This window comes from Lissotriton helveticus, chromosome 10, assembly GCF_964261635.1.
Source record: "Lissotriton helveticus chromosome 10, aLisHel1.1, whole genome shotgun sequence".
Taxonomy (NCBI): Eukaryota; Metazoa; Chordata; class Amphibia; order Caudata; family Salamandridae; genus Lissotriton; species Lissotriton helveticus.
Window position 1 is genome coordinate 1,153,714,699 of NC_136071.1, and position 17,547 is coordinate 1,153,732,245.

Genomic DNA, 17,547 nt, shown 5'->3' on the forward strand with positions numbered 1-17,547 from the left:
ACAAGAGGGGACCATGAAGGAGCGTTCACCCAAGATGGCGGTAGAACGAATCGAGTCTCCCGGAGCACCGGGGGCCAGGGCCGCGCGTAAGGATCGTAAGGCATCAAGAACGTCTCCAATCGTAGGCTCACGCACACACGTCCAGGCCCCCGTGCCGTCCAGCAACCCAAGCCCGTCATCACGAGGAGACCCACAGCACAGGTCGTCGGTAGCCATTTTGTGAATTCAGCCTCCTCACCACCCTCCGCGATGCTCGAAACAGTTCACAAATGCGGGCCTTTACAGATTTCCGGGGGGTCCCAGCAATGGCAGCCTCGGTGAAAAAAGGAGATTCGTCCAAGGCGAGGGGCCGTCTGCAATATCGCTGGCGCTCCACTCGAACAGAGTCAGAGGACGAGGGTCCAGGGTCGATGGACGGAGCAGCGGCGGGGGGACCCCTTCACACGATCAGTCCATGGAGCACCGCGTTCCGCACCAGCCTCACGGCCGTCAAGGCGAGCCCGGATCAGGGTCACCGGGATGTTCCCACAACGGCTCTCACCAGTGGCGCAGTCTCTCGGCCGGGGCCGACTGTCACCACAGCGCCAGGCCGGATCCGATAGGCGAGGCCCCGGTCTCAACACCACGAAGGCCCAGGTCCCTTCGGGGGGCACAACTTCGGAACCGCAGCATGCCGGAGTCTCCAGGCCAAACGGTGAGTTAGAGCGGAACGTTGCGTTGCTATTTGTTCGAAACTGTCGTCTCTGGGCAGGATATACAACAGGATATGCGAGTCAGGCCAGAGGGCTGACGGAGCCGAGCTACAAGGCGACCATTACGCTCGCGAGCTTGGCTCCTCCCCTCTGCGTTTTTTGATTGTTATAAACGTGGCTTTCCTCTGCAGCTCCAGGTGGAAATTTGGCAATGCATTATCTTTAGTGTAGGAAGCTGGCTCTTTATGTGATACATCAAAAACCTGATATACCATGTAAAAAGTGCAGGGGTTCCCTTATGAGTGGACTGGGCTTGCTATGCAGTCCCAAAGTGCTCTGCTAGAGGTTAGTGTTGAGCAGCCTTCAGCTTAACGTGGAGGAGTGCAATAAATTTGCAAATTCGCTCAATGATTAATAAAAAACTACACTACTAAATCAATCACTTTATTTAGTCAGTACAGAGGAATGGCATAAAAAGTATTCTGCGTAGAATATACAATCATAAAAGTTAATATACAAAGTTGCATACAATTTCATGTATAATTCCTCAAAATTATATATTTAAATACAAGATAGAAAAATATAATTTCATAAAAGGAATTGTGTATTAGATTACAGAAGTTGCTTTCTTGTATTAACAGCACAATGTAAAAACGAGGCTATGCAATAACAAGTTAGTGGATCAGGTAATGATTGTAAATAATAAAGAGTAGGACGACATTGCTTAAAATTCAGGGTACTCTTAAGTGGTAAAATATATTTTTTCCTTTCCTCACTATAAAACATGCAAAAGAATAATAAATGAAGTTCCTCTTAACAGGAGCTTCCGTCACAGGGGCATACTGAGAGCGCATCAAGGGAGTAATAAACATTAGGAAATCCACATAAAAGGAATGAATTTTAAACAAAACTACACTACTCAAAAAGGAGATCCACACCAATTTATAAAAATAGCAAGTATCTTAATATATGTTTAGGCATCAGAGAAAAATCATTTGGTTACGTATGTTTTCAAATATATATCGTTTTCAGTTAAAAAAACCTGTATAGTACATCTTTTTTCAGGATAAATCTCCATGAGTGGTGGGCAAGGTCTAGGGCAAGCACCAACCGTACACCACCAGTGAAACGAGGGCAGCCGGGTGCAGGGTGCAAATCAGCATTGGAATCTCAGTGCATTTTAAAGAGGATCGGTCACTGTAAAAAGAGGCTGTAGGATCTGTCTAGGAAGCCAGACTGGCTGAGCCAGCAAGTGGGCTTTGGCATTGCGATTCTCTAGAACAGGGGGACATCTTTGGGTCCCCCCTCTCCTCCAGTTCCAGGGGTGGCCGGTGCAGGGGTGTCCTTGGGCGTCGGGATTTTCCTTACCAGTGCAGTAGCGGTTTTGGGGGGGGGCTGGAGGAGACTGCATGCAGAGGCTGCAGTCGAATATGGGGAGTCCAGAGGAGTGAAACCATGATGGACTGAGGTCTTGGGAACCTTGTTGGCACTAGTGGTCTACTTCAACTCAGGCCGGAGGCGATAAGTTCAGTGGTGACTTCGGGTGTCTGGTTTTGGCGGTTCCAGAGGCCTTAGAGTCTTCTCCTTTAGAGATTCTTTAGACCATGTCTGCTGTTCATAGGAGATCCTGAGGCTTTTTTCGAAAGCAGGCAGTCCTCCCAAGATTGCGGAGTCACAGTTGCAGTACAAGTCCACTTTGGCGCAGTTTTGACAAGGGCTGCGGACAGGGCGGCGGTGCTTGGGCCAAGTCAGGTGCTTTCTTTAGTCTTCTCTTCTTTTGTGGCTCTTTGGTATCCTCTCTCTTCTTAGGTCATCAGGATCTGCTTCTCTGATGCCAGTGACTCTCCTAAAAACTGAATTTAGGAAGTTAGGGTAGTATGGTGTAGTAGTCCCCTATATGACCTCTCCCTTTGGGAATTGAGCTTAACCATTTCCCAGAACTTCTAGGTATGCCATCACAAAGATGGCTATCTCTGAAAATGTGTGTCCATCTCGTAGTTAGCCCACCTTAGGGAAGGTGCCAGCATTGGGGTGACACACCTACCTGACTAGTTAATTTTCCCACCTGTCCAGGTGCCAAGTAGACTTTGGTCAGGGGTGGGTGGCTTTCTCTCCTGTGAGGAGAGCCAGAGTCTTATTCCATAGACAAGGTTCCTTTGGAGGTCTCCAGCCCAAGGAGGCTAATCGGCCCTTAGAGGTCCTGTACCTTAACTAACACACACACACACAAGCACAGGCACACGCATCACACACCCCCTCCCCACACACACACCCCACCCCCCCTCCCCACACACACACCCCACCCCCCCTCCCCACACACACACCCCACCCCCCCTCCTTACACACACACACACCCCAACCCCTCCCCACACACACACACCCCAACCCCTCCCCACACACACACCCCACCCCCAACCCCTCCCCACACACACCCCACCCCCCCTCCCCACACACACCCCACCCCTTCCCACCCCCTTCCTACTTACCCCCCTCCCCCCTCACCCCACCCTCCCCACACACACACACCCCACCCTCCCCACACACACACACCCCACCCTCCCCATACACACCCCCCTCCCCACACACACACACCACCCCCCTCCCCACACACACCCCACCCCCTCCCCACACACAACCCATCCCCCCTCCCCACACACAACCCACCCCCCCTCCCCACACACACACCCCACCCCCCTCCCCACACACACACCCCACCCCCCTCCCCACACACACCCCACCCTCCCCACACACCCCACCCCCCCTCACCACCCCCCCTCCCCTCCCCACACATCCCCCCCACCCCCACTTCCCCACACCCCCCCCCACCCCCTTCCCCCCACACACACACACACCAGTCTGCGTGTTTTGGTGCACAGAAAAGTGAGGAGTCGATATGGAACACATACCTGTGTCATGCCAGCAACCCACTGCCTGTGGTATAGGTAAGACACTTCTCTAGCTGGGTGCACTATACCAATGGTGAGTGTAAAGTTGCATGAGCACTGTACCCCTACAGTGTCTAAGTCCATTTTTAGACATTGTAAGTGCAGTTAAACCGTAAAGAGTATATGGTCTGGGAGTTTGTCACTATGAACTCCACAGCACCATAATGGCTTGACTGAATTCTGGGAAGTTTGGTATCAAACTTCTGAGCATAATAAACCCACACTGATGTCAGTGGGGGGTTTATTATACCATGCACTCAGAGGGTATCTTAGAGATGCCCTCTGAAAAACAACCAGCCTCAGGTGGGTTCCCTGACTGGTAAACACCAGACTGCCACCATGAGACATGTTTCTTGACCCCTGGGGTGAGAGCCTTCGCTCCATGGGCCCAGAAACAAAGCCTTTCCTGGGCAGAGGTGGTCACACCTCCCCCACGTCAGGAAGAGCCATCTGTGGCAGGGGACCTTCAGAGGCCTTGCCACCTTTGTTTCATGATCCCCAGGCTCTCCTGATATAAGAAGCAGGCTCCCTTACTGACACACTCCCTTTTAGGCGAAAAGACAGGTGAGAAAAATTAGAGCAGCCCAGAAGGTGTGCACGCCTCTGCCAACCCCTCCCCTCATGAGGAGGAGGCAAGGTGAAGCCCTCTCTTCGTTGCCCACTAGTTTACAGATGGCAGGCACTCTCCAGTTAGGATTGGGGATTGTGCCCACTCCTCCACATACGGTGAGCACACCAAGGATGTAGTTGCCCTAATGTCAGTAGCCCATTGGCTGCTTACCTCGAGACCCCTAAAACGCCCCTAAATACAGTATTTAGGGGGCAGTCCTGAACCAAGAAGACAGATTCTTGCAACCCACGAAGAAGGACGAAAGAAGGCGTCTAGCATAGGAGACTGCAGAGAAGAACTGACTTGGCCCCAGCCCTACCGGCCCGTCTGCAGCGTCCAGAGATCCTGCTCCAGAAACAGTCTTGTCCTGCAGCCAGTACCCCCGGAACCCCTGGAAGGACTGACTGTCTTTGACAAAGACTGGATCTCCTTTAAACAGCAGCTCTGTTCAAAAGAATCACCAAAGAAAGACTCCGAGCCTGCTGAGGACAAAGAAACCCGACGCCTGGAACCGCCACTGCACCCGATGCCTATGCCCCTCGTCCGAGAGGCCCACCAATCCCAGTGAGGTCCCCCAACGCTCCGGAGTCCGAGTCCACTGTGGGTTGTCCGCTCCAAGACTCCCCAACGTTGCCCACAGCCTCTGCACAGAGACCCCCTCGCCCCAGCTGCGAGTGGCTTGGTACGGTGAAATCCGACTTCAAACAGCACCCCCACATCCGACTGCCCTGTGCCCTGGAGAACAGGACCTGAGGCTCACCTACATCCCTGAGCCCTCCAACATACCTGCCCAGCTGTTGGTTCCTCCCAGAAGACTTCCTGGACCGATCCTGCAGCTAAAAACCAAAACCGGCAATCCTCATTGGAAGCAACAGGGCACCTGGCGCCAAATCAGCACCCTGACCCAGCCGCCTCTGTGCCGCTGTGGGTGCACCTTGTGTTTTAACTCTGATTCCCCTTTGCCCTTAGCTAAACCTTAGGAGCTTTGCTCTCACCTCCAAGTGGCGTGGCCGTGAGCAGCCACCAACCGGAGGCCCACTATCCCCCATTGGATAATATTGTGCCTTGGCATTCTCCACCCGGCGGCCCTAGTGCTGCTGATGGTGCTTTGTGAGTGCATCCTTGGCCCTGGGGGGGCCCTTGTTCCAATCCTAGAAACTCAACCCTTAAGTCAGTTTATGTACCTGCAAAACAATAACCCCATTTTGAGGGTGTTTTGTATGGAGACCTAAGAATCTGTGTTTTGATAAACAGTTTTACTAACCTTTCCTCTCGGAAATGTCCCAGCGTGATATCTAGGCATCCACTGAGTAGAAAAAGTAATCTGAAGAGTAATTTAAAAAATAATTGCAAAGTAACTAAAAAGGATTTCAACTGTTTCTAAATATTTGACCTACCTGTAACTGCATTCACCTGTATTACCTGAGAAAATTATTATTTTAATTACCTGCACCTAGTTTGCCTTGGTTCTAAAAATAAAATGCAACAAAGAAATATTGTTATACTAAACCAGTTGGTCAGAGTTCAATCTTTGTGTGTGAAATCATTTCTTGCCTGAGTGTGTACAATAAATGTTTAACACTACCCCCTGATAAAGCCTTACTGCTCGCCCACACCACTATAAATGGAGAGTAAGGTATTGTCTACTTTAACCTCTGTAGGATCCATTGTTCTCTGTGCACACTATACCGTACTTTGGTATAGTATATACAGAGCCAGCTTCCTACACCAGTGTCCAGCCCGTGTACTCCAAATTCCTTCCTTATTCACTTGAAACAATAGGGCTGACCAGCATAGGGCCATATCTGCTCTTGCAGATATGTCCTCACATGTAGTATAGTGCACCCTGCCTTAGGACTGGAAGGCCTGCAGAAGGGGTGACTTAATTATACTCCATGCAGTGTCTGTGGGCATGGCTCACAGGGATGTGTGACATGTCGTGTTTTCACTTTTGTCTGCCCCAAGACACGAAGCCTGTAATGGCAGCCGTGCATGTGCTTGGTGAGGGGTCCTTTAGGGTGGCACAATTTGTGCTGCAGCCTATAGGGACCCTCTTTAGTACCTCAGGCCCTAGGTACCAGGTTACCATTTACTAGGGACTAAAAGAGGGTTCTAAATGTTTTGCTTATTGTGGGAACAATTGCACAGTTTTGGGAAAGACCTTTGTCTTTGGGGACCTGGTTGGCAGGAACCCAATATCATCCAACTAGCAGGCCTCACAGCCCTAAAGCAGGGCGCACTGCATACCAAAATTGAGGGCATATTTACATGACTAGATATGCCCCTACAATACTGAAGTCTATTCTTAAATATTGTAAGGGACAGTGAAGCCATAGAGGATTAATGGGCTGGAAACTCGACAACTCGAGTTCCCCAGCACCATGATGGCTTCACTGAGCTCAGGAGTGTTTGGTACCTACCCGCTCCTCTCAATAAATCCACACCTATCCCAGTGAGCGATTTATTGAAACATGTACCCAGAGGGCACCTCAGAGGTGCCCCCTGAAAACATACCAACTCTGGTGCGCTCTTTTAATGGCTTTAGGCAGCCTGCCACCGCCAGACGTGTTTCTGGTCCCTTGGGCCGAGAATCTCTGAGCCCTGTGGCCTGAAACAAAGCACATACAGAGCTGAGGTGTCGCGCCTCTTCCCCCTAGGATGTGCACAGTGCACGGGAGGGAAGCCTGCCACCTTTGTAATGTGATATCAGCCTCTGCTGGTAGCAGCAGAAGTCAGTCCCTGGTTCCCACCCCCAGTATTGGGCGGTAAAACCGGTGGAAAAACTTAGCAAGAATAGAAGGTGTGCCCCCCTTAGCTAACTCCACCCCTCAGGCGCTGGAGGCGAAGTAAAGAAGATGTTTCAGTGCCCTCCATCTTAAAGGTGGTACGACTTACCCAATCAGGGCTGGGGTTATGCCGCCCTCCCCATGATGGTTGCATAATAGTGGGTGTAGAAACCCCAGGTAAGGAACCCATTGGCCCCTACCTGTTACTCCCCTGTAACACCCCCCAAGTCTAGTATTTAAATGGCTCCCCTAGATCATGAAATCGGATCTACAATGACCGAAGAAGCCAGGACACCAGAGGTGCACTAGTACGAGACCAGAAGGACCAGTGACTGACTCAGCGACAGCCCTGCCAGCCTGTCTGCTGCCTTTTGCCTCTGCTACAAAAGATGACACGTCCTGCAGGCCCAGTGACCTCCAAAGCCCTGCCTTCGATAGACGAAATCTCCCATAGATAGCAGACCTGTCAAGAAGAAACCATCTACAAAGAAAATAACTCTGCCCGGAGGAACCACTTTTATTTATTTATTTTGAAAGTTTTATATAGCGCGAACAAGATCTTTGCAGATATCAGAGCGCTTTACAAAGGCAAGGGGTAAGAACAGGAGAGTGCCTACAGGCATTCGAGCATAACGTAATTGTGGGTAATAAGTGAGTGGTAGGGTAGGTACACGAGGGAGCATAGTTAGGTCGGTAAGTCTCAGGGTGTAATACAAATAGTACAAATAAGAGGGAGCATGGACAATCAGGTAAGTCGATAATACAAGTAATACAAATGGGCAAAGATATCCAACATTTGGGCATAACGTAATTGTAGGTAATAAGTGAGTGGTAGGGTAGGTACACGAGGGAGCATAGTTAGGTAGGTAAGTCATTAATACAAATAGTGCAAATAAGAGGGAGCATGGACAATCAGGTAAGTCGATAATACAAGTAATACAAATGGGCAAAGAGATCAAACAAGTAATACAGATCGACGCAGAGTCTTAAAAGGTCCAAAGTAGTAGTTCAAGTGTATTTAGCCATGAGGATAGCTTTTACTTCTTTCTTAAAAAGAGGAGTGGAGGAGATGAGCCTGGTTTCAGGAGGGAGTGAGTTCCAGATCCTAGGCACAAGCTCACTTCCCCATCCACCTCTGCATCTGACACCCACGGCTGAGTCAATGTGGCTCACTGGTACTGCGAAGGTTCCCCAGTGCTTCTGAGCACAAGGCCACCATGGGCTAACCCATGCCAGACTCCACCTCGATGCCTGCAGCCTCAACTCGAAGACTCCCCCTGATCGCATTCACCGAGTGGGTGTTGGCTAAATGATTTGATTTAATTGGCATTCCAGAAATGCCAATTTCTAGTTTCAAGATGAGTGGGTGATGATTGCTTCAGAATAGCTTGTCGCATTTTTGTTTAGCATGATTTTTTGGGGAAGTAGAGCTATGCTCAATGAATGTGTTTAGCACTGTCATTGCCTGGATATAGATGGGCGGTAGAATATTTAGGATTGGCTTAGAAAAGAAACTTCAGAGCAGAGGTCTTCAATCAGTGGGGTGTGACTTCCAGGGGGGCCGGGAGTCCTGGCAAGGAGGGCGCGCATTTCCCAGCGCACTTGTGCCTGAAATACATAACATTTGCTTCCGTTTTGGAAGAAGACAACCGTACTGGGACGGCTAATTTGATCTTTAAAATGCTTCAGCTGAAGTTTTTCATTGAGACTCCTGTGCTTTGAAAAGCCTTCCTGCCAGGGTGCCTGCTGGCCTGAATGAAATGCAAATGTGCGCAATTATTTAATCTACAAGTGTAAAGGGTGCTTGCAATCCGGTTCTGGCTTTATTTGATGGAATCACTCTTAGCGTTGTGACGATAAAGATTCGTTTTTTTAGTGGTAGTGCAAAGAGTAATCTGGGCTGTGAAGTGCGTGCTTTTAATTGCAATTGTATTTACACAGCCCTTAGTACACGATAGGAGGTGTTGAAGTGACACTTATATAAAAACAAAAATGCATTACATACGGTCTGGTATTACTAAAATCTACATTTTGAAAGCACAATTTTATCCTAAACCTATGTTCACATTTTGTATCAGTCTATCTTGTACTGTGTGTAATGCAAGTATAAAATAATGACTTACATATTCACATTGCTATATGACACATGCTGTGACTTTGTAGCACTAAACAATAAGCTTGTCACTGTTCGCCACTGCACCAACCAAGTGAATTCTGTGGCTCTCTGGCTACACACATACCCCTGCAGTGCATTAACTAATAGTTGTCATAATGTACTACAGTGCATTTACCACTGAGTAACATTTTTCTTCAATTAAACTGCTCATTATTTTATATGTAGCTGCCAGATGGTGAAAAACCTAAAAATCTTACAGTATTTTGGGTTTTATTTACGAGAGGCTTGCGCTGCCAGAGCATCACTATTTTTGACGCTCCAGCGGCGCAAGCTTCTCAACTATACCTATGAGGCAAAGCAACGTCACCCTGCATGGCTTTACATGGCCTCATAGATATGGAGTACAACAAAGCAGAGCTAGTCGCTGTGTCGCCTTACTCTGCTTCACGGAGGCGTTCCATGGGCATTGCATGGGGGTCCACACGCATCACGCAACACTAAAAAAGAAATGGCACCGTGAACAGACACCGGAGAACCACGCAGCCCTCATGAATTCCATGCGCCAATACCACCACCTCATCAGATCCACCAAATGGACCGCCTTTAAGGACCGCTTCGACAACAATGCACCCAACAGCAAAGAGCTCTTCAACATCGTGAAGGAACTCTCCAACCTCAACCTCAGCTCCAACACCAATGACATCCCTCCATTGCGAGACCTGTGCAACTCCCTGGCCTCCTTCCATCGCAAGATTGCAGACATCCACGACCGCTTCGACCAGACCACCACGACAGCCAACACCTCAGATCCAACGACCACCACCCACAACGACCACCTGCTCATGAACGCCATCCACTCTGGCTCCCCGTCAGACCCGTGCCCACACCACATCTTCAACAAAGCCAGCGCCACCTTCGCACCCCACCTCGCAAGGCCATCAACCTCTCCTTCGAGACCCCGACCTTCCCAGAGAGCTGGAAGCATGCCGGGATCAACGCCCTACTCATGAAACCCAAGGCAGATCCGAGGGACCTTAAGAACTTCCGACCCATCTCCCTGCTCCCGTTCCCGGCAAAGGTCATCGAGAAGACCTTCAACAGACAGCTGACCCACTACCTCGAGGAGAACATCATCCTAGACCCATCCCAGTCCGGGTTCCGCAGCAACGAAACTGCCCTCATTGCCGCCACCGATGACATCAAGGCCCTGCTAGACAACGGGGAGATCGTGGCCCTCATCCTCCTGGACCTTTCAGCTGCCTTAGACACGGTCTGCCACAGCACCCTACGCACACCCCTCCACAACGCAGGAATTAGAGACAAGCCCCTGGAATGAACCGCGTCCTTCCTCGCCGGCAAAACCCAGAGCGTCTGCCTCCCCTTTTCCGTTCCGAAGCCTCCAAGATAATCTGCGGCGTACCCCAGGGATCATCCCTCAGCCCGACATTGTTCAACATCTACATGGCCCCGCTCGCCCACCTCGCCAGAGTGCACGACCGCAACATCCTCTCCTACGCTGACGACACACAGCTGATCCTCTCCCTCACCGCCAAGACCAACCTCCACGAAGAAATGAAAGCCATCGCAGAATGGATGAAGAACAGCTGTCTGAAGCTGAACTCGGACAAGACAGAGGTCCTCATCCTCGGCTCCACCCCCTTAGCCTGGGACGATTCCTGGTGGCCGACCGCCCTGGGAACAGCTCCAACGCCAACCGACCATGCATGCAACCTGGGGTTTGTCCTTGACTCAATGCTCTCCATGACCAAGCAAGTCAACACAGTCTCATCCTCCTGCTTCAACATCCTCTGCATGCTCTGCAAGATCTACAGATGGATCCCCACTGACACAAGAAATACAGTTACCCAGGCCCTCGTCAGCAGCAGGCTGGACTACAGAAACGCCCTCTACGCGGGAGCCCTGGCCAAACTACTGAAACGACTGCAACGCATACAGAACGCCTCTGCCCGTCTGATCCTAGACATCCCGCGACCCAACCACATCACATCACATCCCACCCCACCTGAGACCTCCACTGGCTGCCCGTCAACAAGAGGATCACCTTAAAGCTCCTCACCCACACACACAAGGAACTCCATGACACCGGACCAGCATACCTCAACTGATGACTCTCCTTCTACACTCCGAACCACCAGCTCCGCCTGGCCGAACGCACCCTCGTCATCATCCCCTGCATCCAAAGAGCAACCTCCGGCGGCAGATCATTCTCCTACCTCGCAGCCAAGACCTGGAACACCCTCCCCATCCTCCTACGGCAGACACAAAACCTACTAACTTTCAGGAGGCTACTAAAGACCTGGCTGTTCGAGCAATAGCAAGCCCCCCCCTTTACCCCCCTCCCACCCCACCAGCGCCTTGAGACCCTCACGGGTGAGTAGTGCGCCCTACAAATTCCTTGATTGATTGATTGATCACCCATTTGGTTTGATGCTGCCCCAGATTTACAAAATCACGTAAACGGGCAGCGCCAAAACCTTACTGCTCCCAGCGGAGGCGTAATGAGGAGAAATGTTTTCATTTCTCCTCGTTTTTTCCTCTTTCCATGGGGGCTGCATTCTGCAGCTCACATAGAAAGAGAAAGACATCCCTTGGTAATGTTTTAGTGAAGGAAGGTGCCCCTTCCTGGGCAATAACAATCCTGCCTATGTTGGTCCTAGGCAGCAATTTGTGTGAAAATGCAGTAGGAAAGGACAGGAATGCACCGTATTTCATATATACCGTGTATTCCTGCACTTTTACATTTGCGTAGGGCAGCGCTGCTAGCAGACTTGCGGCGATGTCCTATGCCAATTTCTCATAAACCCTTTGTTTTGAGCTAGACCGTTGACCATGCCCCCACACTCACTGACCTTTGGTTTGCTTAATACTTTATATTTCCCCACCGTAAAAATTATTTAATGTGGGAATTGGGAGCGTTTATGGTTGCCAATAGTTTTCAATTATGAGGAGTACCAGGTTCTAGGCATATGTCAGGAGGGTTTTTTACGCCTAAAAGCTTTTGACAAAAGGGGCTAAGCATCAAAAATTTTGAAGACCTCTGCTTTAAAGCCTTTGCCAACTAGGAATGACACATAAAGCTCACACTCAAGCCCCGACCCACGATATGAAGGTTCCTCTTAAAGGTCTGGTGAGCCCATGTTAATCTTTTTCATCTAGGATTGTTTGTGGCTCATGAAGTGAACTTGGACATTTTTGTCCTACTACCTGACACTCTGGCCCATGCTGTTGAAGGTATCCAGTTTTGGTGCCCTACACTTGGTGACCTGGTATGTCTAATCATTGTTGGGTCAAGGTGCACCGACTTTGGGGCCACACCTTTATACTTTGTCTGTGTCCTGATAAAGTAGGAGAACTACTGGCAATTAAATAATTTGACCTGTTCTTACTAGACCTATTCTTATAGTTGCAGTAGCTTACTTATGTAAAGGATCAGTAGGTGATCACTATCTGTTTGCTCCCCTGCAAACCAAAACCCCCAACCCTCCCCTAGTTCCTGCCTGTATATACAGGAACAAGATACCGAAGATGGGAAGCGCGGGTCACGGTGAATGGCTATCCCATAGTACCCCTACGTAGCTCTTGTGAGGTGTCTTCTCCACAATCTTTGCATACTTTGATATGGTTTGTTCAGAAAAACCCTTGGGTTATTGGACCTTTGTCATAGTTCAGCTTGATTTATGGTACCAAAATGCCATTCACCACTCTTTGGATAAGTTGATTGGACATTTTTGTATATTTGTATATGTAAGTACATTCAGCACTTTAAAAGCAATGCATAACACTAGAGCTGTCCATTAAAGGAAGGCTCGAAGGGACAGTTATTAGGGCCAACAAACTGGTTGAGAATACGTTTGGAGTTCCTAAAAGGATGGAGGAAAGGTTGTATTTGGTTAGGCAGGCAGCAATGGGCTTGCAGGTTTTTTTGGTTGCATGATATTGAGGTAAGATGTCCACTGTAAGTGTGTAACAGTGCACATACTTATAGTTGGTTCCTCTGACCTCTTCAGTCTGAATCTTTGAGCAAGACTTGGTACATGGATGTCCATTATTGAGTCATAGTTCCACATACAATGTTATATCAAAACGTAAAGTATTTTTAATTGATCATTGTCGGCTTGTTCATGACCTGATGATTCCAAGATGTGAGTAAAAGAGAATTTTGGTGTAAGAAAACCCTTGCTTCAACTGTACCCGTCAAGGCCTGCTACACTGTTATGCATTGCTCTTAAACTGCTGAAGGTATTTTGTGGCCACTCAAACTTTAAAGGAAATGCATTTCAGTGACTGCTAGTTTCTAAATGTTTCTTCATTTCCCATTATTGTTGTGCTAAGTCTACTGATTTTTTTTTGTAGGGTGGTAGGCATGTGGACTATGTGGTGGATCAAATTGTTACCAAACTCATAGAAACTGTGAAGAAGAAGAACAAAGCTGGTGTTTCTGTAAAACCATTCCAGGTAAGCATGCTCACCTTCTGTCTGCCAAAGAAGAAAACGTACTCCTACAAAGCCTTAATTGCCCTATTTTGTTTCCCCAGGTGAAAAATCATGTGTGGGTCTTTGTCAACTGTTTAATTGAAAACCCAACATTTGACTCTCAGACAAAGGAGAATATGACGCTGCAGCCAAAAAGCTTTGGCTCAAAATGTCCGCTGACTGAAAAGTTTTTCAAAGGGGTTAGTATAAATTTGCGTGACACGTTACTTTCCATATACACTTTTGAATTAGAGTTGGTGTTCTGTATATTATAGCCCAAGGCTGTTTTTTTACTTCTTTATATGCCAAATCAATTGTTTGCCAGAAATGGAGCAGATTCGAAAAAAGGATAAAGACATAGACAACGTCTTTACAAACCTGCTGGGATTATTTTCTATCTTTCGTGGGCTTCTTTATATTAAAACGCTGCACATTGTTTGGTATGTTTCAGAAAACTAGCTAATATTGAGCTAGTCCTTAAGTCATCTGTGGCAACCATATTTTGAAAATGCAATTTCGACAGTAAATAGCTTGGTCCTTAAGTTCTATTAGTTGCTGATTTAAAATTCACTTCTTTCAAAATGAACAGGACTAAAAATGGACTGTCTGGGCTGGTTTACTGCCCTTGCCTGTGTCCTTATCTAATCAGTTTTGTTGTTGATTACATATGTAATGCTCACCAGGTTCAGATAGTTGCCTTCTTCCCATGGCTATCTGTGTCATAGGTATGTCATGTTCCATCTTTTTTGGTAGTGCCTTAAATATGTCCATATGATCTGTAAACTCTTACTAATCCATCCTTCACTCTTTCAGGCTTCTAACTGTGGCATTGTGGAAAGTATTCTGAACTGGGTGAAATTCAAGGCACAGACACAGCTAAATAAGAAGTGCTCCTCCGTGAAGCATAGCAAAATCAAAGGCATTCCTAAATTGGACGACGCTAATGATGCTGGTAATCATTGCATCTTTGCCCCCTCTACCAACATTTTGAAAAGTAGTTTGTCATTTTTTATTATGCTTAGGTGACATTTTGTCAACAACACTATATTAACTAAAGTTCTTATAGTTCTTGTCAACATACGAGTTTTGCCTCAGAAAATCCTTCGAAAAATCTACTTCACTGTGGCATGAAGCAGATCAGAAGAGATTCCTAAACATCAGTTAGTTTGAGTGCCTTTTCATTCCTAAAACTGCTAGTAGTCTGTAAGGAGACTGCTTATCTATGCCCGCCCATACAATGCCTTTGTAGCCCATGACATCTTCAAAGCACTTGGAAGTTACCCTTATTTCCATAGGTAAAAATGTTTTAAATATCTTATATAGCTTAAATCTGCTGTTTCGTTACTTGTTTCCAAGTTTGCTTTGGGCACAGTGCCAGCGATTATATTTACTCTGCCCTTTAATTATATGCTTTTTTTGAGAATCTCTCAAAATTGTTGCTGTAATTGGACTGCAAGTTCAGATGTGTTGGTTTGCATGGATTTTGTCGACCAAAATATGAAAATTTCGTTTTGTGTACTGTTGGCCGTGTAAAGGCGATCACTATTGTGGAAAAGTCAGCCCATAACGCACCTGATGCCCAGGCTGCTGGCGCAGGACGCCTCTTAGTTCCCATCTTGAACAATTACCAAATAAAGAGACGGGCGCTGGAAGCAGGAAAACAAGAACAGAGTTTTATTTCTCATGAGAAGAGCCTGTCATTTCGGACACTCGCATAGTGTCTTCAGGAGGTGCTCTAACAAGTTTCTCTGAGGCTTCGTCTTTTATACACATGTTTATGATGCACAAACATTCCTTATTGCAATAAAGACGCTTTGAAGTAGGAAAAAGCATGCTTGGAATCCCAGCTTCAGGCCTATTCCCATACCAGTCGCTCAGATGTCATCCTCCCCTCCTAAATGTAACAAGAGATTGTGATCTCTCAGCCGGACATTCCTACAGGACACGAGGGCAGGAAGGGATGATCAGATCAAAGGTTGGGCAGGCGATAAGATCGGGCACTTCGGTTGGTGTATCACGGTTTTGTTATGCTGGGCAGGAAAAGGGGGGGTGTACATCCACGAGGCTTTGTCTTAGGACTTGGGACCGGGTCGAAAGGCCAAGTGCAGCTGGGGGGGGGGGGCTCGTCAGCTGAGGGGAAGGGTGTTCTTGGGAGGAAATGGGGGAGGTGTGGGTCAAGCAGGAGTGTTGCTTCTAGAGCAGGGTCACGCAGAGGGAGAGGGTTTTATGGCCGATGCATGAGCAGTGCGTGCGGGGAGGGGTGCCGCGGGTTTAACAAACGGGCAGAGAGGCCATGGTGCCTAAAATGGCTGTCGTGTACGTGTGTGCATGGGTCTATGCTGGCGGGATAACACAGTCAGTGTTTCACGATATCCGTTCTGCTTACAAGGGGTACAGTGAACACAAATGAACGCCGCTTATGTGCATATACATTGCCATTTTCAACAGTACAGCAGCTTTCCCATGGAATTGTATTGTCCTCCACTGGGCAGAATGCCTGCTCAAAATTATGGTGTCATAATAATGTCAAACTTTTGAGGACCAAAGTATCGAGAAAAAATGTAGATAGGCAAGTATAGATTTACTATTTACCTCCACATCTACTTAGTTTGAAGATCGGTTTGTCGTTGAGTTACATGTATGTGGAGTTAAGTAGATTAAACCTTTACTTGCCTATACATTCTTGCCCTGCTGGAAATATATTGGGGGCCAAAATATCAACAGTATTATCATAGCACAATGTCTTGCTATCTCCAGAATATGCTGCTGTCAGGTGCCCAAGCTACATGTGCAAACATAAAAGTAAAAAACGTAATTGCAAAGCATAATTGCTGAAGACCTGCTTGTCACTGACATACTTTCCACTTCATCTTGAGAGTGTTTTGTAGTCCAGTTTCACTCCTTCAAAATCTTTACTTGTCTAAGTAATGGCTTATAATGTCCTGTAAGTGGTTTCCTATTTTTGTTTGGTTTAACTCAGTGCTGCAGACTCTCCAAAGCAGGGTTTCTGGAAGGCTGTTGTGCAACTGCTTTGTTGCCAGCATCTGAGAAACAATCTGAAAGACTGAATTAAAAAGGGAAAACACTTGTTAAATTTTTAAAATATATTTTACTGTGGCCTTTGTAGAAGAATCTAAGTGTGCATTTGTGACTGGTCTTCCGGTTTGTTGCCTTTAATGTAATTAATTTTTATGTTTTCAACCAGGTGGTAAACATTCCCTGGACTGCACCCTAATTTTGACTGAAGGGGACTCGGCCAAATCTCTGGCTGTCTCTGGTTTAGGGGTGATAGGACGTGATCGATATGGTGTTTTCCCACTCCGGGGTAAAATTCTCAATGTGCGAGAAGCTTCCCACAAACAGGTAAGATCAAAGTAAACCTGGATATGATTTCATAGCTAGAACTCATCACAAGAATCAATAATACTATCTTTGTAGCCAGTTGTGCTTTTACTTAATTGGAGCTTATTTTCGTTTTTACACAGATAATGGAAAATGCAGAAATAAACAACATCATCAAAATAGTCGGTCTCCAGTACAAAAAAACATATGATGATAATGAATCTTTGAAAACCTTACGCTATGGAAAAATTATGATCATGACAGATCAGGTTGGTTTGTAGTGCTTCTTATAGATGGTCAAGTATGTTTTTGTTTTTCAGTATTCACTGCTATTCTAGATTGAGAACCTCATAGTCACCTACTGTCTGTCCCATGTTATGAATTTTATGATTCAGTTGTCTTCTTGATGATACTTGTTAAAGAGTACTTTGAGTCTCTGGCCTGGCTGCATGACAGATCTGGTATTGTCTCCGCAAGACATAAAAGCACAAGACCTCGGTGAAGGCAGTCCAAGGCTAGAGGTCCAGACGCTTAATAAAATTAAAACATCTAAAGAGTTTTA

At 47.4% G+C, this 17,547-nt stretch overlaps 1 protein-coding gene across 5 annotated transcripts in view; it reads left to right on the forward strand.

Moving 5' to 3' along the window:
* Positions 1–17,547, forward strand: part of TOP2B (DNA topoisomerase II beta) — a 607,938-nt gene that overhangs the window by 230,119 nt on the left and 360,272 nt on the right. For all 5 annotated transcript variants that reach the window (XM_078663968.1, XM_078663967.1, XM_078663969.1 and 2 more), the window contains exons 9-13: positions 13,524–13,625; positions 13,706–13,843; positions 14,457–14,595; positions 16,849–17,006; positions 17,129–17,254. In XM_078663968.1, coding sequence (XP_078520094.1) covers positions 13,524–13,625; positions 13,706–13,843; positions 14,457–14,595; positions 16,849–17,006; positions 17,129–17,254 — 663 coding nt within the window. The remainder of the gene's footprint in view (positions 1–13,523; positions 13,626–13,705; positions 13,844–14,456; positions 14,596–16,848; positions 17,007–17,128; positions 17,255–17,547) is intronic.